Genomic DNA, 22,534 nt, shown 5'->3' on the forward strand with positions numbered 1-22,534 from the left:
AAACAAAACACGATCCAAAAATAAAATAAATTAAAAACAGAAAATGAAAAACCACCCCAAAACAAACAAACAAAAAACCACAAAAAAACAAATCCAGATGTAAATACACCTCCAGGGTAAATAAACCACCTTGCAAAGCAGTAAGTGCATCTCTAGGTGTCTGTTGGGCTTTGGGTGGCTTCAGGCTCTCCCTTCTCTTGCTTTTTTTCTCTCTCAGGGTGATGGTTTTCCAGAACTGTCCCTGGGTGAGACCTGGGGAACATTTTCATACCTCCAGCTGGATATTTTGGCTCCTGTGCTGTGTCTGCAAGTCCTGCCCTGCCTTCCTTCTGCTCCCCCCTGGATGCTGAGGGCTGGGGCTGCCCAGGGGGGATGGACAGAACCTCCCTGACTGACTGATTGCTGCTCCCCCTCCTTCTCCCACCTCCTTCCCAACTTCTCCTCCCAGCTCTGCCCCTCCAACTGGAGCCACAGGTTTCTCTGGAGGTCAGGAGGCTCCTGTGTAAGCTGAGACCCAGGAGGAGGGATCTGCTGGATTTTGCAGGAGAAAGGGCTTAGCATCCAAGGAGGAAGGAAGAGAGGCAGAGCCTGGGCACCATGGTTGGAATCTCCTCTCTTGGGCTCCTCTTCCTCTGTTGGCTCTTGGCCACAACATCATCTCAGGTAAGGAGCCTCATTTATTTCTTCCACTCGAGTCTGTAAGGTCAGGAGGGTATTGTCAAGTGTGTGTTGTGTCTGCAGGATGCAGTGTGCCAATAAGCAGGTTATTAGGCTCTAAAGTTTATTAAAACTCTGTGTAGCTGGGGCTGTTATCCAGCAAACCCCTCTGGCTGGGGATCTGCTTTAAACTTCCCATAGTCAGGCTTGTCCTCCCCCTCAGGGCTGCTCTTCCCAGAGATAATAAAACCTTGGGAAAAGGGAGACCTGTTGCTGGAAGTGAAAGAGTTTGTTCTTACAGCAGCAAAGTGACCTGATCTGGCTTTTCAGCTGAATCAGAATGTCTCAGTCCTTCCCCAAACCAGTGTTCCCAACTTATGTTTCTGCAGCAGTGGATTTAACCCTTGTACATCTCAGACCTGAAGCTGCATTGAGTTTCCCTGCCACCTTTCCGGTGTCAGTGTTATTCCCTGGGGAAGTTAACACCTCAGCCAGGGTTTTCATTGTGTTAGGGAGGAATTTTTTGCTGTCTGGTTTGAGAGCTGGGAGCTGCCCTCATCTGCTGGGAGCAGAGCTGCCTCCACAATGAAACCTTTGTTCACAGGAGCTACAGCAAGCTGCTCTCTGGAGCCCTCTCCATACAGAAGTCATTTATTGGACCTTCCTTTCCTTCCCCCCACCTCAGACCTCCCTCAAAATCAGAGCTTTTCCTGCTCTGAAAGGAGCTTTTTCCTTTCTCCTTCTATATTCCATCACCCATCAGACTGGGGCTATAAATGAATTTTTAATACCAAGCACTGGCACCTATAGTCTGTGGGCTTTGCATTTTCTTTTATGCCCAAACCAGAACTGTCCTACACAACCAAACCCATTTTAATCTGCTCTGATCCCCTCATAAGCCACCAATTAAATGAGAGCCCCAAGTCAAAATAATTTTCCACAGAGGAAACAGGTCCTGAGCTCCTCTGAGCCCATGCAGGATGGTGGTGATGGAGGGGGGGGGATGGATGGAGGATTAGTGCAGATTTAGGGTTAAGCTGTAGGACTTGCCCATTGCTTTCTGCTTTAGCCTCTATGTTTCTTCTGATGCAAAAATAAACTTTTCTCTCTCTCTGGTCCCAAATCCTTTCAGAGAGTAGGACCACAAGGCCCTCCTGGACCACGAGGACCCCCTGGACCATCTGGCAAGGATGGCATAGATGTGAGTGCCATGGGGTGGGGGGCAAACAGCTAAAGGAGGGTGAGGGATGGAACAGAGGCACTGAGCAGGGATGCTGCTCATGTTCCCCAGAGCCTCAGGCTTTGGGTCATCCATCAGAGGTGGATGGATGGACCTGGAGGACAAACCCCAAGAGACCTTGTTCTGCAAGGCAGAGGTGCTGAGTGGCTTCAGGTTTTTTGCAGGATGCTCATAGAGAGCTCAGGACTATGTCTGTGTATGGATGGGGGACTGTGACCCTGCTTGCAAAGCTTCATTTTTCTCTTTTGGTGTCCAGAGGGGAAGGGGAATGCAATATGTAAAGCTGAGTGCATGGGTATGATGTGTGCCAGAGTCATTGCAGGTTCTGTGGTACAGAGAGAGCTTTGTGTGACACTTCAGAGCCCCCACATTGCAAGCTCCAAGAAACCCAAATAGACAGGACTGGACACTGCTTTGATGTTGGTTTTATTTCAGGGTTGTCAGCATGGCCATCCCTACCTTCCCCTGGGCTGTGAGGTCTGTGTCTGGCCCCTGGGTTGCCAGACATGAGGTACCTTTGGTGGCACAAGAGGCAAATGAAATGAGCAAGGTTTATTTCCCCAGGTAGTTCCTTAGAAATAAACCTCCTGCAGAGGTAGAAGACAACTTAGCACAGGACTCCCTGGAGGAGAAAACCTTGTGCTATTTACTTCTAATTGATGTTTCCATAGAAATGAATTTTTTTTTTATTTTGCATCTGTTGGATAAGGACTGAGTTTTGTCCTGTAGTTGTCAGTGGGTAAATGGAGCATCAAATGGACCTTCAAGACCACATCAACTCTAAAAGGTTGGATTCTCTCTTTAATACTCTGAGCAGAGCTTATGGAGTCTCTCTGAGCTGCTTATGGAACAGGGCAGGGATTTTTAACCTGAAGTAAGTTTCTTGGAATTGGGCTTTTAAAGCAACCTTGAAAAAAACCCTATTCATTCCACAGGGGTCGTTTTCTTTTGGATAAGAAGTTTAAAAAAGAAAGTTAAAAAATATCCTGGTGTATGGGGAACAAGGAGCTTTTTTGTCTGCAGTGCTGAGGTTTCCCAGCAGCTCTGTGAGCAAGGTTGGTTTCTCTGCAAAGAGAACCTCATTGATTTACAGCTGGTCCCTCTGAAGTGTCCTTTTGGCCAACACAGACTTTCCCTGAAAATTCCACTCTGGTTTTGTAGCCTGAAAAGTTCAGAGCTGGTTTTGTAGCCTGAAAAGTCCAGAGCTGCCACCCCCATGGTTTCTTTCTGCTGTTCTCCATGATGTGCTGAAGGGGATGCCCTGTTCAGAGTGAAATAGAAGAATTTAAGAGGAATGAAGCCCTCCAGACTTCAAATCATAACCAGCTTGTGTGTAGAGGCAAATCAGAAAGAAGCAAATCCCTGTGGCTGTGTTGTTCAGTTCCTCTTTGCCCCAGGATATTTCACCCAGGATTCTGGACCAAGCCCAGCATCACTTCTGATGGGAACAGGAGCCTGAGGAGATGTTGGTGGAAGCCACTACCAAAAGTGTTGTCAGGCTCCCTGTGGAACAGAACCAAATAACAACACCTAAGTTATATTAAGAACTTAGTCCTAATAAATCAGGTGGCTGAGGAAAGTGTTTTAGGTCTTGCAATCCCAGCTTGAGGTTGGAGTTTTGGCCATGCAGTTGTCTCTCCTTTGGACAGATTTGAGCTACATCCCTCCTGTGGTAAGCACAGCCCTGCAGCCCTCCTGGCTACCATTTTTCTGGGAATCCCTTTGAAAAATCCTGGCATATAAAATCCAGGCACTGCTCTGCATTTTCATGGCCCTGCATGGAGAGGACCCAGTGGATTCTGAGAGGTGGTGTCAGTTCTACCCCTGCAAAGAACAAACCCATCATTTTGGGTTTGTGTGAGATATATATATATATATTTAATTAAACACAATCAGAACTTTTCTGGGCCATATCTGTGCAAGATTCCTGAAGTCTGGAAGCCACTCCAGCCAGCTCATCTTCACCAGATGCCTTTGGATGGGTTGCTGTGTGGGAAGAGTCACTGGACAGCCCTTGAGCTGGATGGGTGCTGCTGAGTGGCTGAGCAGTGCCTAACACACAGCTGAATTATTCAGGATCTTTCCAATAAAACCTTGGATGAACCCCACAAGCACAATTTCTAGAAGCTGCTGCAGTGGTTCCTGCCTGCGACATGAAGTCCCTTTGAAATATTTTATAATTACAGCCTGTAACATGTTTCACGTTTCCTACTCAGTAACAAGCAAAACCTCTCCCTCTCAAGGCTAGAAACAGCATGTTATGATGGGAAGAATTAGTGACAAGTTCCTGGGAATTATTTCTGGGCATGTAATTTAATTCCCCAAACTGCTAATCACCAATTGTCACTTTTCAAAAATCAAGCTTTTTTTTTTTTTTTTTTTTTTTTTCCCTTTTTTTCTTTCCCTCCCCCCAACTTTTCATCTCCTGGCTTGACTTGCCAGGAAGGAGCAAACTTCCTTCTGTCTCTCATGTAGCCCTAGGAGGGCATTGCCTTTTCCTGGCAGCCTGTGCCTCTAATTCCCTGTGACCTGGCATCAGGGACATAAACACTGATTAGGCTTTTGATTTAGCTGCCTGAAGTCCTGGGGCTCCTGCTGAGTCCCACAGGGGTCCCCAGCACCAGGGTCAAGGTTTAAAATGGTCCCAAACAACCTCTCCCTGATGCTGAGACTTTACTGTGCCCATTGCCACCCCATAGGCAAGAAAAAAAAAATTAATTCAAGGTTTTGACAATTTCAAGTGATGGAGGAAGGAGTAAACCATCTCCAGCTGCCTTTTCATCCCAGTTTGTTGCCAAAAGAACCACTCCCTTCGTTTCCTTGGCAGGGAACCTTTCCCACCACTGAAAATGATAACTATTTATGGAGAATCTGTGGGCAAGGGGCAGCAAAGGGGTTGGTGCAGCAAACCAGAGCATAAAGATCCCTCTGTTCACTGTCCCTCTGCTCTCTGCTTGGTTGCTCACCAGAGCTCTGCATCCATCCTCAGCTCAGCACCCTTTTTTCCATATGGATTTTGTCCTTCCAGGGGATCAATAAACCTCTTCCCCTCTGCTTGCCCACAAGACCTGGGTTTCTCATAATATTCAGTGTATGAATATTCAGAATATTCTCATCATATTCATCCTAAAGCATGGAGGGGAGGGCAGGGCACCATCCAGACATCAGGAACAGGGACACAAAGTGATTTTTAGCACAAAACAACACAAATATCTTGATGTCTGGGGTCTGTGTTACAGCTGGGTGAGATAGGAGTTATTCAAAGGCTTTTTAAACACTGTGAACACTTTGAATGCTGCTCTTTCCATTAGGATAGGGGGAAAGAATGAGTGCTCCTGAAATATTTTCTAAAACTTGGTTGAATCCGTTTGTGCAATTGGATTAGGGGGAAATCAGCTGGGGGCTTTGTTCATTTGCTTTTCCTGTCAAAGTGGAGCCAAACGAGGAAAATAATTGCAGACAATTTGTTCATTCTTCACTTCCTGACAGTTCCCAGCTCCTGGTAGCACTAAAGTTTTGGTTTGTGTCCTGGAAACCTGGAGCTTAGCAGGATTATCCCTCTGGTTCATCAGGAAGATGTTTGAAAGCCTTGCCCAAGTGCAGAGAATTCTTAAGGATGGAAAAATGTTTGGAAAATGCTGGAGGTGTTTGCACTGATCAGAAGCATTGGTTGTCTCTGGGAGGCTGGGGGTGTGGGTTTCACCAAATCCCCAACTGGAGATGTGTTAAAGGTTCTCCAAGCTCATCCTGCTTTTGGGGGGCAGCAGAATCCAGAACATCAGCTTCCTAAGACTCTCAGAGCAGGGATGGAGGGAGATCTGAGTGCTGTGACAGCAAGAAACATCTTTGTGGCGTGAAAAGCCAACTGGAGGAGGTTCAGCACTCACACTGAATGTTTTTCTTTCCCATTTCAGGGGGAGCCAGGCCCTCCTGGTTTGCCAGGCCCACCTGTAAGTATTTCCTGGCTGATGCTAATCCTCATCCTCATGACCCACTGCAAGAATTAAGACTTTCTTGATTTTTCCTTGCTCTGCAGCAGAGTTTCCATAAGGGGTGCCTGGGACTGAAGATGCTCAGCCCTAGTCCTGGGGACAAACATGTTCTCCTGCTTCATTGCTAGTGGGGAATGCATGAAATAAAGCTGGGGCATCACCCCTCTAACAAAACTGCCCCCAAGCCACACATGCAGGGTTATTTTGGGCATTGGTCTGAGTTTGCATCTTGGTCTGCCAAGGGGTGCTCAAAGTTGCTCCAGATGACACAGTTCTTTGCTTTGGGCCACCTACTCCACCCCATTCTACCAGGAAGAGCTTATGGGGAACTGAGTGTGGGGCTGAGCCAGAGCACTGAGGTGTATTTAGGATTTAGATATGGATTGGAGGCTGGGTTCATCTCCCTCCAGGATTTCTTCCATGTTGGTATCAGATAAAACACCAACAAGTGAGCTCCCATCCTGGAGCCTCTATCAACACGTGCCACCTTCCTCTTGTTCTGGTGTTAAAAATTATTACCTGTTTGTTTGGTGTTAAAAATAATTACCTGATTATCTGGTGTTTAAAATAATTACCTGCTTGTCTGGTGTAAAAATAATGACCTGTTTATCTGGTGTAGGGGCCAAAAGGGGCACCAGGGAAGCCTGGAGCAGCTGGTGAAGCTGGGTTGCCTGGCCTTCCTGGGGTGGATGTGAGTATTTTTGTCACCTTCTCTTGGACCTTTTGGATTATTTCACAGAGGGGTGGGTGTTCTCCCAAAGTATCTCATCAGCTGTGGCTGTTGGAGAAGCAAAATGGATCTTGGATCTACAGGGAATGGATAGCAGGGGAAATGTCAGGTACACCCTGCAGGTCTCATGACTGTAGTTCTCTGGTTTCACATTTACATGTATTTATTTTCTACAGGGTTTAACAGGAACTGATGGCCCACCTGGCCCAAATGGGCCTCCAGGAGACCGTGTGAGTACCACATTAAATCTTAAGTCCCTCTTAATGCACTGCTTGCATTGAGGATTTCTCATTCCATTGGGTGACCTTTGGGTGATGATGATGATGATGATGATGATGATGATGATGATGATGATGATGATGATGATGATGGCAGATTTATCTGTGAACCCCTGCAGAAGACTCAGGCTCTTGGACTGAAGTCCTGGGTGGCATTTCTGTAGGCAAGGCAGAGATTCCTCTTTCTTTCACAGGCTTTGGATGGGCTTGGGTAGTGATGGCAATACCAATGCAGAGCTCTGGTGCTGTTTTATGTACCCTAAAAAGTTTCTTGAAGCAGCTGATTGACTTCATTATGAAGTTCATCAAACTGAAGCTATTCTGGCCTTTTTTTGCAGCCTGGTTATGCAGCCCTGGTCTAATTCCTGCAACTCTGGATTAACTGTTTACACTTTTGCTTTTTATTAATTCTGGGGCTGTCCATATGGTTGACATTATGAGTTGCTTTGGCACAGTCATCCCCAGACAGCACAGCAAGAAATAAGAAGGTTTTTTTTTTTTTTCTTGCTTCCTGCATATTCCAGCTCTGCTAAGGGCACCACAGGGAAATCACTGCCTGAGATGTTACAGATGTCCTTTGGAGCATCTCTGTTGGGGCCAGGAAGGTATTTGGGCCTCCTTGTGATATTAAGCACTAGGCATTAGTGGCCAAACAGCACAGATTTTGATGCAGAATGTCTGATTCCCTGGCTCCCAGCATGGGAAGATAAGGATTATATCCATAGCTGGTTTACTGGGGGGCTGAACACCCCACAGAGGGTAGAAAAGGCAAACTTCTCTAACATGGTGAATATATCTCAATAATCCACTGGCTGCCCCAGTGAGGTTCCCAAACCTTGAAACTCTCAGTTGTTTCATTTAGCTGAAGAAATGGCAGGGCCTTCTATCTCTGATGTCCTCTCCTTCCTTTCCCATGTGCAAAGCAAAACTTTCTTGGCCACAGGAATCTGAGTGGCAGGACCCAAGCATCTTGGTGACAGCTCCAAGCCTCCATCCATTGACCCTGCATTAAATTCATCTCCTTTGCTTTTCCTCCTGCCCATCTTTCTCCCTGGAGATCCAGGGCTGCAACATCCTGACTCCTCTCAGACCACCTGTGCCAAGAGCATCTTCTGGGAATTATCCCCTGATTTTTGATATAGAAATGTCCAGGACCACACACAGAAGCCTGTGAGGAGTTTTGTTGCCCCTGTTTTATGTTTGGGAGTGGTGTTTGCCCATGCCCCCTTTAGCACCCAAGGTTCTAACTTGCAGGGTTACTGAGCAGATAGTTTTTGGACACAAGAATTTCCTCTTCAGGTATTTGCAGGATACACAAAGGTTGTTTTAGCAGAGTTGCTGTAACTCCTGCTCTGGTTTGATCTGCTTTCCCCTCTCTTGTAACTCAATCTGTCAGCATGGGGCAAACTTTGGGACCTGTTGTCATCTATGGGAGCTTTTCAAGGTCAGTGGTCCATCTGGAAAATCATTTTAATTGGTCTGATAAAAACCTGGGAAAAGGAGAGAAAAACCCAAACCCAACTCTAAAAGCTTTAGCACTCTCAAAGGTCAGAATTTTTATCCTGACTTTGTCTTCTCCTCACCTCTCAGAACTTATTTCAGGCATCCCTGAGGTGAGCAGGTGTTAATTAAAGTTGTGAGATTGAGTTCGTGCTTCATCCTGTGACTTCTGCTGAATAAACAAGTTTTTTCTGGCAGAGAGTTTCTGGTCTGCAGGTTTTTAGCACATGGAAGTGAGCTCCTGGAAGACAAGGTCCCTTCCAACCCAAACTGTTCTGATTCTATGATTATTTTATTTATTTTCTGTCCCCTTCTGACCGTTCATGTCTGACCAGGGGCAGAGTATTGTGAGGGCAGCACACCAAAATGGTTTTATCTTAAATACTTCTGTTGCTATCAGCATCCTCTAGCTTTCCTTATGCTTACAGACAGATAAGATCAAACCTATTTATTTGTTCAGTTACCAAAACTCTTTATTTTTAGCCCCTGGGTTCTGACCTCAGGGCTCAATCCATTGTTGGGAAGTTTTCCAAGACCGTTCTGAAGTTTGGTGCTTCCCACTCTGAGCAATGAGAGAAACCTAATTATTCCTGTTTGTTTATGGATGTAATATTAATCAAGTATTTCCTGTGCTCCATCATATATATCCATAAAGGGGAAAATTATGGTGAGATTGTTTTCTAGTCAAAAGAACATTGTCACCAGGAGGATGAGTTGAGTCAGGCAGTGTTATTAAAATCCAGGTGTAATTGAGTTTCTCCTTTGAACTCAATGGAATCCCCCCAGCTTGCTCAGGGATTTGAGGATTTTTCCAGTACCAAGAGTGCTCCTGGCTCCATTCTGCACCTCACACCCTCATAGACACCAAACTTACAGAGAGTGAAGTCCCAACTCGTGGCACTTGGGGTTCTCTGCCAACCTTTTGGCACGTGGATGCATCCAGGTTGGACGGGGCTTGGAGCAGCCTGGGCTGGTGGGACTGGGTGGGCTTCAAAGTATCTTTACACCCAAACCATTCTGTGGTTTTATGTTGACAGGGGTTACCTGGCTGGGTCCTGGGGGACCAGGGTTAGGGTGCCAGGCAGGAGGTGCCAAGAACTGAATGCTGTTTCTCATGGAGGAGATCCCAGCTTGTCCCTTACAACCATCAGCAGTTGTAAGGACTTGAGCCTTAGGATAAGAGTGGCAGAAAGCAGAGTAACCAGCAGGAGAAGGAATGAATGAGCTGACATTTACAACTCAGCTGATTTTTATTGGATTACAGAACTGCTTCTAATGAGGCCTCAGGCCCTTGGCATCTTTCTCTTTCAGTTTAACAAGGGAAATATTTCTAATCTCATTTGGTATGCAGAGCATTAGGAAAGGGCCAGCCTCATCCCTGGGATCACAACAAGCAGCAGTGTGTTGGGATATTTTCCAGCTCTGTCTGTCTGCCTTCTTCTTCTGCTCCTAGGGGTAGATATCATTTCATTCCAGCTCAGAACATCATTCTTGAGATGTTTCTGTGCAGCATTTTGAGACCTCTGGGGTGGGGAGGAATTTAAAAATCCTAAAATCATTCAACTGGCATTGCTACACCTCTGCCACTTCTTTTTTTTTTTTCCTTTTTTTTCTCTTTTCTTTAATAAAAGAATGATTAATTTGGTCTGCTTTCATCAGCTGCCCTCCTCTGGCACAGCAGCAACAGCTTTTCTCTGAGGAGGCTTTTTGGACCTGAGAGCATCACTCAGACACTGCACACCCCTTATCTCTTGGGTGCTCTTAGCAGATGCTTGCCAAGGTCAATGCACCATTCTGCTGCTTTTGTTCATTTTTACATTTCCCTTCATTTTCTCTTTCAGAACTATTGCCTGTAATTCATTTTACAGTCTCTGGGCCAATGCTGGCATCTTTGCAACAAAGGGATTAAGGTCTGTCTGCCTTACTGAGCAGGAACACAGCAGCCTCAGGAATGACTTAATTCCAGTCTAAGGCCAAGCTCCAGGGAAGCTGAAGAGTAAGAATGCAAACTGGAGAGAGGAGATGGGGGATTTAACAAGGAAGCAAGGCAAGAGGCAGAAGCTGGCAAATCTTTCTCTTGGCTTCCAGGGAAATGTATGAATTAATAGAAGTCAGCAGAGCGAGGCCAAAGCTTGTAAATAGTTTCAGATAATTCAGTCACTGGAGCTAGGATATGGATGTATTATGAATAGTAATATTTCCCATGAATGAAATTCAATGTACAAGCATTTAGATGTTCCTGGGGACCAAGCTGAGGCCAGCTCTGCCTTGCAGAGGTGTCTTTAGGCTTTTAGAAGCAGCTCATGTTTTAGTCTCTACTCTCTCTTGACCTCCAAGTGGGGAAGAAGGTTGCTGGGACCAGTTCTGAACTATCTTCCTTCCTATCTTCCAATATTCCTTAATCCAGTAATTAATCAGCAATGACAGAGTCACCTTCCTTAAGTTTCTGTCCTTATAGTTGTGGATTCAGCATCTCCTGCTCCGTGCCCTTTCTGGAGCTGTCAAGCAGATATTGGTGGCATGGAGAGCAGAGGGTGGTGGCTTCCCACATGGAGGTTTCTGGTTTATTCCTGCTAATTTCCACTCTTTTCTTCCCATAGGGTGCATTAGGACCTGCTGGGCCTCCTGGACCAGCTGTAAGTATCTCCTAGACCTGCATGATGAGTAGATGATGTGTAATACTCTACCAATACCATTACCAAGACAAGGTGGGAAGCCTTGGATCCCAAACAAAGGGATAAAAGCCTGAATTGAGTAAAAATGTTGTTTAAAGTGTTTAAATATGTCTGTATGACCTACTCTGGGAATGCAGGGGCCTCTTAGTCTCAGAGATGTTAAAAACAACCCAGCTTGGGATAAAGATTGGCATGACAAATGCTATCAGAATCATGAGACATTAGGTAATGTCTATTAAAATGAGAAGAAAAAAAAAAAAAAAAGGAAAAGTAGATAAAGTAGAGCATTGTCTTCAGAAGTGCTCCTGTCCCACCCTCACGTCTCAGCGTGTGGCTTCACTTAGAGATGTCTCACAGGTAACAGCAATGCAAAGGGAATACAAATTATCAGAGGCAACAAAAGGATTCATCAAGACTCCAGCTGTGACTGCAAATTACAGTAATCAAGGACAGAGGAGTGCTAAGGAAACTTAAAAAAAAAAAAACAACAAAAAAGCATACCCCCAACCAAAGAGGATTTATGCTTTCCTTCCTGTATATTTGGTTTCTAAGTGATTTTTTTATTGTTTTAAATGTTGTTTCCAGGGCAAAGGACTACCAGGACCTCCTGTAAGTAATGAGGCTCTTTCAAAAAGAAGTTGAAATTATTATACAGCCTTTATTGGGAACTCTGAGTGTTCCAAACCCACCCCAAGCCTTGGGTGCTGGGCAGAGGGATGTGGAGTGGGTGGGTGCTGGGTGCTCACCCTAAGGAAGGTGCCAGGGGTGTAAATGAAAGGTGCAGCAGCTTTGTCACTGCAGGAAGGGACCAGTTCTGGGGCAGCTTTTATTTGGTAGCTTCCAGGGGCATCTCAGAGCTGTCCTGGGTCAGAGGGGGTGGGTGAAGATGTCCCAAACCTCTGCTCCATGGGGAGGTGGAGCAAGAGGAAAAGTTGTGCAGTGCCAAGATGATTTTCTGGGTGCAGCACTGAGCTGCTCACGGGGGGGGTTAAACAACCCAGTACAACCTAACTGTTTGTCCCTGGGTTTTGGCAGCTCTAGGAGCTGCATGATGAGTAAAACTTTTCTCTCTGTTCCACAGGGACCCCCAGGACCCAGTGGGCTCCCAGGTGGAAATGGATTCCGGGGTCCTCCTGTGAGTTCCTCCTCCTACTCCATCCTCATTTATAGAACATGCCACAACCACAGAAGAATAAATTTCATTTCTGGTCTCTTATCCATTCAGGAAGAATGTCTGAGACACTCCAAGCTCTGCAAATGCTATTAATAATCAACTTGTCTAGGGCCACCCCAGTCACCCTGTGCAATACCAAAGGTTTACAACTGCTTGCAGCCACATCTTCCTTTACCAACTATGAGTAAGGACAAAAGAGCAGCCAGTCCCATGAGGTCAGAGCTGCTTACCAGCTGGTGTGAACCTGGCAGCATCCTCAGAAGCAGCTATTGAACAGGATGGGTCTGATCTTAGGGAACCCAGAAGCACCCAGTCAGGTTTGGGTGCCCCCAGCTCCACAGAGCCAGTGAAAGCAGGGATGTAGGTGCAGGGATTATGTTCTTCTCTCCTAATCTGTCCACTTCCATCTGCATCTGCTCTCCCCTCTGCAGTCATAGAAACCTCTGCAGGAAGCAAGGTGCAGAGTAGTCCTGTTACCTTGTCTCCCATTCACAAAGATACAGTGGTATTTGGTAGCCACCCTTCCTCCCCCCTTGCATTTACATTTAGAGGATTAAAAGGGGGAATTCTTACTATTTGTCACTTTTTTCAGGGACCTTTTGGTCTGCCAGGATTCCCAGGGCCTCCTGGACCACCTGGACCTCCAGTAAGTTGACACCTGAAAATAAATATGAGATAATTCCTATGGGGAGTCCAGAGTTTTCTTCTTGCTGCCAGAAGCTGCAGTTTTTGTTTCTTGCCATTGCCTCGAGCACTCAATTTATTCAGAAACACTCAGAATCATCCAGCTTGGAAAGGACTTCTGAGATCATCAAGAACAACCTTTAATTCACTACCACTGGGGTTCCCAGACCATGGCACTGAGTCCCACAGCTTTTTTTAACATTTTTTTCCATTTTTTAAATTCTGTGCCCCAAGGAGAGCAGTGACTTCTCCCTGGCTTCTCTCTGCTGTGTTCATCACCTCCTCTTTGGTTTTTGTGCTCTGTGGGTGGAGGAACCCAGTGACATCCAAGCTTTATGGCCCAGAGAGGTCACACCTTGGGCTTTCTCTTCTCTGGGGTTGCTCACATCAGGATGTGTTCTGGGAGGGCCATCAGTTTTCCTAGAAATTCTCTTTTCTCCTGGTGTTTGTCTCAATGTATTAAAAAAAAAACAAACCTAAACAAACATATTTGAATTTCAGGGTCTTCCAGGCACCTTTCCTGATGGTAGTGGGGACCTTCAGGTAGGTTTTTCCTTATGGAGCATGAAAATATTTTGTGGTTTAAGCCCTGATGTGGTGCTGTGTGTGTCTTTACAAGCCCAAAATGCTCTTTCAAGGAGGTAGATGTGCTACTGCTGCTCCATTGCCTTCATCTTTGCTTTTCAAAATGCAGGTTGTTTTTTGTGGGTTTTTTTTTTAAAACAACTTCAGCATTTGGTAAATGACAAGAGCTTTTCATGCATCTGTTTCCAGCTCTGCTTTGCAAGAGAAAAGGTCATGTGTGTGGCACTGTTTATTTCCATGGATGGTGGCACTGGGTTCCTCTGGGCTTTGCTGAGGTTTCCTAGTGGAAAAATCCTTGATTCCTTTCTTTCCAGGGAATAAAAGGCATGGTTAAGTCCATGAAGGATGGAAGTGACATTTCCAGATTTCACAGCTGCTGTTGTGACAGCATCTTTGGGTTTTCTAATTGGCATGCCCCAAAAAAGCTCCGAGTCAGTTTAGACTGCCTTATGGCAAGTTGTGTGGAAGTTAGTAGAAAATGATATTATTCCTGCAAGTTTAATTTAAGTTACCCCATGGAATATACTAGAAAATTCAATTTCTTCTGCAGAGGTGTTGCCTGAGGGTTGATTAGAAAACCAAAGAAAAGCTGCAGAAGAAAATCTCATTCCCTATTTATTAAGTTTTTAGAGTTTTTGAGCTCCCACCAAATGCCCATGTGTGTTCTGATTTGTTCCCAGAGTTCTTTTTGGGAGCTCTCCCACCCTTAGGCTTCTGCAGACACCAGCTGAGAGGTGTTGGGTGACTTTTCTTACAGGTCTCCTTTCAATAAACTCTTATTTCTTGTCCTTCCTTCAGCTAGGTGAGCTGTCTAAAAGAAATCAATAAGGGCCAATTAATCCATAGGATTAAATATCTTCCTAATGATTTATAAGAGACTGACCCAGCTTTACTGGGGAGCTTTGTCAGCCTTCAGGATTTCTCCCAGTCCATGCTCAGAGGGATGCTGACCATTCCCAGCATTTTACTGGGAGCCTGAGGACCTATCCAGGACCCTCTTGCCATGGGGTCAATACTTGATGCCATCAATGCATTAGATTTAGTGGATTTAGACCCAAAACCCCACATGACCTCTTCTCCTCTCCCTAGTACTGCCACCCACAAGCTTCCCTGGGTCTGTACTTGATAAAGCAAATTTCTGTTCCTTGCAGTGTCCAGCTCTGTGCCCACCAGGTCCTCCAGGGCCCCCAGGAATGCCAGGGTTCAAGGTAAGGAAAATACCACTTCCAGATACAAGGTTGTGTCTCCCCTAAAACTGCTCCTGGGGATTAAACTTTTTTTATAGAGTACACACCTCCTGGAGGCTCCACACCTCTCCAAAGCAGCCATGCATCTGCCTGGGTTTATGGTGTCAAAACAGAAAACCCAGGAGTTATAATCCCCTATATAATAACATGAATTCCCTATGCAATAATATAAATTCTCTATACAGTAATATCATTTCCCTATAAAAAATATAATAATATAAGTTGCAGGTAGAACATCTGGCATGGCTGAAATCAATCTGGGTCTCTCCCCCAACAATGGGATCTCAATCAGAGTTTATATAAAAGATTTTAGGAGCACATGGATTTCCTGGGAAGCTGGGTAGTTGGGATGCTTTAAAGAAAAGGAGGGGTTAAAGATAGAGAATGGGGTTTTCAGAAGGGTCTCACTCCTGTTTTCAGAAGTGATGGGAACTGAGTTCTGGTCCCTGCAGTTGGGAATTGAATCTGGAGCCTGTTCTCACCAAAAACCCCCAAATCTGGGTAATTCCTGAAACTAGATCAATCCTGACCCAGTGATTGGTAAGACAGGAGTGGGCTATGGCCAATTCACCCCAGAGGGATCTCTACTCCCCCCCCTTACAGCATCTGCATGGATTATTTTCCCAGGAAGGTCACGGGTGTTGTGTGGGTTTGGGTCTTTAGAGCTGTCTCAGGACATTCCCATTTTAAAACTGGGATATGTCCTGGAATATGAATAATTGGGGTTCTTCTTCCTAGGGCCACACTGGTCACAAAGGAGAACCTGGTGAAGTAGGAAAAGAAGGAGAGAAGGTAAATGGTGATGTAAAGGGAGGAGGGGAGGATTTTTCTCTTTAAAAACATCATGACAAATGAGTTTTTCAAGAAGAGAGGGAGAAATGAGGCTGAAGGAGACATGGCAATGAGTGCAGAGCATTGGTTGCCATGGCTCTGCATGCAGGACTCTGTGCTGGTACTTCAAGAAAATTCTTCTTCCCCAAACCCATCATGTTAAGATCAGTGTGATGCCTTAACACATCTCGTTCAACGTGCAGGGATGTCAGCTCAGGAAAAAAGCTCTGCATTAATCCCTGGGGTAAATTCCTGGCTGATGAAACGTTCCTGCAGGTAGAAGACATTGCTCAGAACATAGAAGCAAATTCTGCAGAAGAAATCTGGGTGGGAGGGAGCTCAAGGAGGAATCAGATGGGAAATACCATGGATTTCTGCTGGCAGGTTCATGTTATCTCACTCTTTTCCTCTTTATTTTTTCTCTCCAGGGGAACCCTGGCCCTCCTGGTCCTCCAGGCATCCCTGGCAGCATTGGCCTGCAGGTATCACCTCCTTTTCTGACCATTTCCTATGTCCTTGTCCCTGTGGAACTCAGTGGTGGCACCAATCCCCCTGCAGAACCAGAGATGGGAAAGTTGATGCTGGTGAAGAAAGAACTGGAGCTGCTTTCCCTGAGGTCCTGCTCCTGGTACCTCAGCTCAGATGAGACACCCAAGTGGTTGGTGCTTTGGTAGAGCTCTGGACACCTTCTGGGTGGATGGCAGGTTGGACTTTGAGGGCATTTCTGCCTGGGGTAACTCCAGCATCACTTGCTTAGAGGTCCCCATCATCACAAGGCTGAGCTTTTGGCCACTTTTCATTGGGTTTTAATGTTTTCTGTGCTGATGAATAGCTTCATCAGGCTTTTCTGCCATTCTTATGTTTAACAGTGCTTGTCTTAATCATTTAAGACACTTTTAATTGTCTTGTTTTCTTAATTAGGGCCCGAGAGGACTAAGAGGTCTCCCTGGTCCAATGGGTCCGGCTGGTGACAGAGTAAGAAAAACCTTTTCATTTCTTCCCTCCCTCCATCACCAATTTCTCTTGTTAGAGGCTCAGGTGGTGTTTTTCCTTACTGAAAACCACTGGAGAACTTGTAAAGATACAAAATGCAGGCTTTTTCCTGCTTTTATTTAGGAACAAGTGTGTTACCAGAACAGCAAGGCCATGATACCAGCACAGCCCAGACACAGGGGTGGGGAGATCAAACTTGCTTGTTCAGAACAGAATCTTTTGCAGAATTGCCTTGCAAGAAATATGGGATGTATTTCCAGGGCTTTTGTGACTTCTTGGGTTGCAGGGATGCTGTCACTTCACTCTGTACTGTCCCAGCATTGTCATGATGTGTTATTCTTTGCAGGGTGACATTGGTTTCCGAGGGCCACCTGGAATCCCAGGACCTCCAGGGAAAGCTGTAAGTATCTGAGCATCTCTCTGGCTCTGCTTTCCACAACCAAAGCCTCAAGTTTATCCCTTGGCTGGCAGTGGAGAGGAGGAGGAGCAGGCTGACCACTTCCATCTGATTATTCCCTTTGCCTTTTTCCTCTCCCCTTAGAGCAACATTATTTCACCTGCCCTGGATCTCAAGAGGTCTTTCTCTCAGCTGTGGTTCCCCACTTATTCTCAGAAGAAGTGCTAAGGAAAATATGGTTTTTTCATCACTTCTTTTCCCAGAACATCAGCAGCTGGGGGCAAGCAGTTGAGAGGGGCTTGTGTTGAGCTTGAGTTTTGAGGAGGAATCCGTGAGCACTACCCTGAACTTCCCTCCTTTGAGCCAGATTTGTGCCCAAGTGCCCCCAGCTCCCAAGGACTTCTGCTACAGGCAGAAATAGCTGTGTCTGAAAGCTGCAATCTGCATCCTTTTGCAGAGCTCTGGGTGATGGGCAGGAGCATCCTGAGCTCACTGACCTGTGGGCAGAACCCTCTGCCCTCCTTACTGTGCCCAAGTAGGAGACCTGAGCTGCCCTTGCAACTTTATGGCCTCTCTAAGTGTTTCCCACTGGCCTGCAGCCCCTTTTCTCCCCTTGGTGTGAAAATCTTGGCATCTACTTTCTAGCAGCCACCTCCACCTGCCAGTATCCTGCAGTCTGCATCCCCCCCAGGGCAGTGCCACCCTCTGGGAACCCCTTCCCATCTTTGCAATGATGGAAGAAATTCACCCCAAGGAAACCAAAAGGAGGTGTTCGCTGTCCTCCAAACACTTCATTACCCCAGGCAGGATCTAGAAGAGAAATAGGAAAGTTTTTCTCCTCCTTTGCTTGAAGAAAACATTTCTTTAAGTGAAGGGGAAAGGATGGTCCCTGCCCAGAGGGCTGGCTGGTAAAAGCCCTGCTGCAGTTCATCCCTGGGTCAGGAATTGCAGAGGGTGATGGAGAAAGAGGAGCTGAGCTCCTCAGGGCTGCTGTGTGCTCACACCAACACCAGCAAAGAGCCAGAAACCCTTCAGCACTTCCAGCCTGGAGACAGAGTCCCTGTCACCCTGTGAGCAAGGTGCTTAATGGCTTTTCCTCTCTGTTGTAGGGAGACCAAGGAAGCAAAGGACCTCAAGGATTCAGGGGGCCCAAAGGTGACACTGTAAGTGCAGTAAAACATCCATCTGCTCAGAGTTTGGGTGTGACATTCAGAGGAAGCTGTTTCATAGGTTTACTGTGGTTTGTCCCCCCTTGGTTTATTTGGGAGGGAGGTGAAAGGGATGAAATTATTCTCCTCAAAAATAAGATGTTTAAAATCTTAGTAAAGATCCCTAAGTGCTGCTTCTTAGAAGTACTTAGTGCTTCTAAGTGCTTTTACAGCCCAGAGCACAGGGATCACCTCTTGCATCTCCATCCCATGAAACAGTCAAGAATTTTCCCAGATGTTGCAGCCAGCACCTAAAAGAACTCCCACATCTATTCCTATGAACTCCCATGAACAGAGCACAAACTGAATAAAATGTCCCTGTGGAGTTTAAGGATTCTCTTTTGTTGACTGGTTGTTCTTAAATGTTGTGTCCTGGATAACTGAGGATTTACTGTTGATTTCTAGGGTAGACCTGGCCCAAAGGGAAACCCAGGACCTCGTGGACTCATAGGAGAACCTGTAAGTTGATGAAGCAGGATCCAAGTCTCAATGTTGTCTGGCTTGCAGATGACAAGCAAAACATGACAGGAGAAAACTTGCATCTTACACTCTTTGCCATCAAACTTCTGCCCTGTGGCTCTGTGTAACCTTCAGGGCAGTCCTGGTTGGACTAAACCCAGCTGTGATGCTGTTGATGAAAAATCTCCCCATTTCAGTTTCATTTCCAGTACAACTTGAGTTGGACCTGTTGCCAAAAGGTTCTTTGTGAGTGTATTTTGCAACCATAACCTGTTCTGTTCATGGTTTCAGGGGATGCCAGGCAAGGATGGACGGGATGGAGCTCCTGGACTCGATGGTGAGAAGGTTTGTAAAGTCCAACTTCAACACTGCAGGGGAGATTTCTGGTACTGCCCCTTGTGCTTTGCAAAGCTGCTGTTGTTTGTCAAGAGCACAGCTGGAAAGCTTTGGCTTCTAAAAAGTTTTCCAGTAGCGTGAAGAAGAGTGAAATTGCTTTTATTAATTAATCCCAAGGAAATTCCCTAAAGAAGGGAGATGCAGATGTGGCCCATGATCTAAACTCAGCTGTGTACTTAGTGGTTCCAGCTGGCTGACTCTCAGCCCTCAGAGATGCCTTTTCAAAGCCACTGACAGAGACAACAGTTTATTTTAATTGCCTGGAGGCAAAGTTCTGTGGAGATATCCTGCTTGCCTGGTATTTGAACACTGGTCCCACCTGGAATGTGGATGGGGTGCAGCCAAGGAGGGACTGGAGCTGTAAGGGGATGGGGGGAAGCTCCTGCAGACAAAACTCTTCTGGGTCCTGCACATATGGGGAGGGAGAAGGTTGGAAAAGCCTGGGTGGGAATGTTCCCCCTCCATGTGTCAGACCATTTCCCAGCAGCTCAGAGTCTCTCCTCACCTCTCTATCCACAGGGGGATGCAGCTCGGATGGGAGCTCCTGGAGAGAAGGGACCCAATGGACTGCCTGTGAGTATGGCAGCAGCACCCAACACCCCTGGGGCATTTCAGCAGCTTGGCCAGAGATCCCTCCTGGGGAGAGGGGAGTTTCATTTTGAGCCCTGTCTCACAAGGGGCCCCATTTAAACTGGGACTTTTCCCACCATATAGACAGGTGAACAACATACAAGACAGTCTGGAGTGGCATCAAATCCTACTGCAGTAATACCCTGGGTTTTGGCCACTCTGACTCTGTTTAAGATTTAAATTTGAGATGGATTTTCTCTTTCACATCCCAGTGAGGAGCATCCCTTGTGCAGGGAGGTAAGATCTGGGGTGCAGTAACCTTTTTTACTGGTGCTCATTGGCAAAATATTCTATCTCTCTACTATTCCAACTATTTTGATAGAGGTGAAGTTTTCCTTTCTTCCCCTTACAGAATATTTTGAACACCCCTGGAGGGAGGTTTCTGCTTTGCAAAATGTTCTCTGTTTGTCTGCTCCTCTTTGCTGTAATTGTCAAGGATCAGTGTACTGAGAGCTGCTGATGCACTGACCAAGAGAGACACTGAAGCCATAATTTTCATGGTGAAAGCTGCAGAATCATAAATCCTCCAATGTTTCAAGGAAACACTGCTCCTTGTATGTCAAATCAAACCAGAGTAACCAATTTAATAACTCTACTTCCTCTGACATTGCTTTAATGCTTCTTTTTCAGGGGCTGCCTGGCAGAGCAGGTATTAAAGGCTCAAAGGGTGAACCAGTAAGTGAATCTCTAGTGATGGATTCTGGTGGGGAAGCTCCTGAACTTGTTCTGGCAAGGTTTTCCAGCTCTGGGGGGGTTGGTGCACACAAGCAGAACCTGGGAGGACCCATCCCAAGGTGATGGTGTCACCGGTCCCAGGCACTCAGTGGGTGTAACTGGGTGGCCCTGCCCTTGCTGAGACAGCTCTTGAACAGTCAATGAAGAAATGGCAGATGTATGGGTTCAGTAACTCCAGAGGGAAGCATTTTGCCTTTTGTCAAAGCCCTGAGAGCAAGCATCATCTCTGGGGGTCAGAAAGCTGAGTGTGTCCAAGCAGGAGCAGGATTATCCCATCTTGCCTTTGGAGACCTTCTGTGGAGCTTTAGGTTGGCACCTGCCTGTGAGATAAAAGAAAATTTCAGACCAAATCATTCCAACCTGTTCTGGAATGTGTCTAATTTTCTGTCCCACTCCCCTTCCTTTCTGAATTTCCCCCTCTGCACCTGCAGCCTTGTCCTTGTTAATCCTCCTGCAGGAGAGAGCACTCCTTACATCAAGGAGATGCAGGAACAAATCATAGAATCATAGAATCATAGAACTGGCTGGGTTGGAAGGGACCTCAGAGATCATCAAGTCCAACCCTTGATCCACTCCCCCCGTGGTTCCCAGCCCATGGCACTCAGTGCCACATCCAGGCTTTTTGGAAAGATCTCCAGACACGGAGAATCCACTACTTCCCTGGGCAGCCCATTCCAATGCCTGATCACCCTCTCCAGAAAGAAATTCTTTCTCATCTCCAACCTAAACCTCCCCTGGCACAACTTGAGACCCTGCCCTCTTGTCTTGCTGAGAGTTGCCTGGGAAAAGAGCCCAACCCCCCCCTGGCTCCAACCTCCTTTCAGGGAGTTGCAGAGAGTGATGAGGTCTCCCCTGAGCCTCCTCTTCTCCAGCCTCAACACCCCCAGCTCCCTCAGCCTCTCCTCATAGGATCTCTGCTGGATCCCTTCACCAGCCCAGTTACCTCCTTTGGACCTGCTCCAGCACCTCAAGCTCCTTCCTGAGCTGAGGGGCCCAGAACTGGACTCAAGCTGTGGCCTCACCAGAGCTGAGCACAGGGGCAGAATCCCTTCCCTGGACCTGCTGGCCACGCTGTTCCTGAGCCAGCCCAGGATGCCATTGGCCTTCTTGGCCACCTGGGCACACTGCTGGCTCCTGTTCAGCTTCCTGGCAATCCAGACTCCCAGGTCCCTTTCTGCCACTCTGTGCCCAGCCTGGAGCTCCCCATGGGGTTGTTGTGGCCAAAGTGCAGGACCTGGCACTTGGCCGTGTTAAACCTCATCCCCTTGGGATCATCCCAACTCTCCAGTCTGTCCAGGTCCCTCTGCAGAGCCCTCCTGCCTTCCAGCTGATCCACACTCGCCCCCAGCTTGGTGTCATCTGTGAATTTGCTGATGATGGACTCAATCCCTTCATCTAAATCAATAAAGATATTGAACAGAACTGAAATGGGGTGTCCTGAGTGTGCCCCCAGAAGAACTTTCTCTCTCTTCTTGGTCTTCAAAGTGTAAAGCTGGCTTAATTTCCTGATCCAGGTTTTAGCTCCCTCCTCCATTTATTGCTCTGGGTGGGACTTTCTGAAATGATGCCCTGACTGTTTGCTTTTTTCCCTCTGCAGGGCAGCCCTGGAGAGCTGGGAGAAGCTGGTCCCTCTGGAGAACCTGGCATCCCTGTAGGTACCCCCAGCATTTACACTTAGCAGGAGCTCTGCTCTCAGCCTCTTTTTAAACCAAGCTGTCAAGCTCACAGGCTGCTTCCCTGCACAAATAAAGCTTTTAGCAAGGGTTCCTGCCATGTGTGCAAACCCAGGGTGATGAGCAGTGGGTCAGCACCTCCCTGCACAGGTTCTGTGCTTCAGTAGAGGACAAAGCCCCTCAAAGGCAGGAGGGGTGACTGAGTGGATGGGGCAGCAAGGCTTGGGGAGGGAAATTGGGAGACAGGCATCCATTCCATCTCTGCAGTGGGATGGGAAAGGGTGGATTCAGGGCTCCTAAATGGCATGGCTGACTTTGGTGTTGTTGGCAGGGTGACGTTGGTATTCCTGGTGAGAGAGGGCTGCCAGGACCCCGAGGAGCAACTGTAAGTACAAGGCTGCTCATGGATCAAAATGATCCCAAACTCGAGCTCAGTGCCTGGGGTTGTTC

General features: G+C 46.8%; 1 protein-coding gene across 1 annotated transcript in view; it reads left to right on the top strand.

Moving 5' to 3' along the window:
• The first annotated feature begins 582 nt into the window (after positions 1-582).
• Positions 583-22,534, top strand: part of COL9A3 (collagen type IX alpha 3 chain) — a 34,314-nt gene continuing 12,362 nt past the window's right edge. The window contains exons 1-22 of the mRNA XM_030463051.1: positions 583-663; positions 1,790-1,858; positions 5,812-5,847; positions 6,509-6,580; positions 6,796-6,849; positions 10,998-11,033; positions 11,658-11,681; positions 12,154-12,207; positions 12,839-12,892; positions 13,432-13,473; positions 14,667-14,723; positions 15,501-15,554; positions 16,022-16,075; positions 16,515-16,568; positions 16,933-16,986; positions 18,093-18,146; positions 18,597-18,650; positions 18,942-18,995; positions 19,566-19,619; positions 20,307-20,351; positions 22,009-22,062; positions 22,416-22,469. Coding sequence (XP_030318911.1) covers positions 598-663; positions 1,790-1,858; positions 5,812-5,847; positions 6,509-6,580; positions 6,796-6,849; positions 10,998-11,033; positions 11,658-11,681; positions 12,154-12,207; positions 12,839-12,892; positions 13,432-13,473; positions 14,667-14,723; positions 15,501-15,554; positions 16,022-16,075; positions 16,515-16,568; positions 16,933-16,986; positions 18,093-18,146; positions 18,597-18,650; positions 18,942-18,995; positions 19,566-19,619; positions 20,307-20,351; positions 22,009-22,062; positions 22,416-22,469 — 1,149 coding nt within the window. The 5' untranslated portion in view covers positions 583-597. The remainder of the gene's footprint in view (positions 664-1,789; positions 1,859-5,811; positions 5,848-6,508; positions 6,581-6,795; positions 6,850-10,997; positions 11,034-11,657; positions 11,682-12,153; positions 12,208-12,838; positions 12,893-13,431; positions 13,474-14,666; positions 14,724-15,500; positions 15,555-16,021; positions 16,076-16,514; positions 16,569-16,932; positions 16,987-18,092; positions 18,147-18,596; positions 18,651-18,941; positions 18,996-19,565; positions 19,620-20,306; positions 20,352-22,008; positions 22,063-22,415; positions 22,470-22,534) is intronic.

This window comes from Calypte anna, chromosome 20, assembly GCF_003957555.1.
Source record: "Calypte anna isolate BGI_N300 chromosome 20, bCalAnn1_v1.p, whole genome shotgun sequence".
Classification (NCBI taxonomy): Eukaryota; Metazoa; Chordata; class Aves; order Apodiformes; family Trochilidae; genus Calypte; species Calypte anna.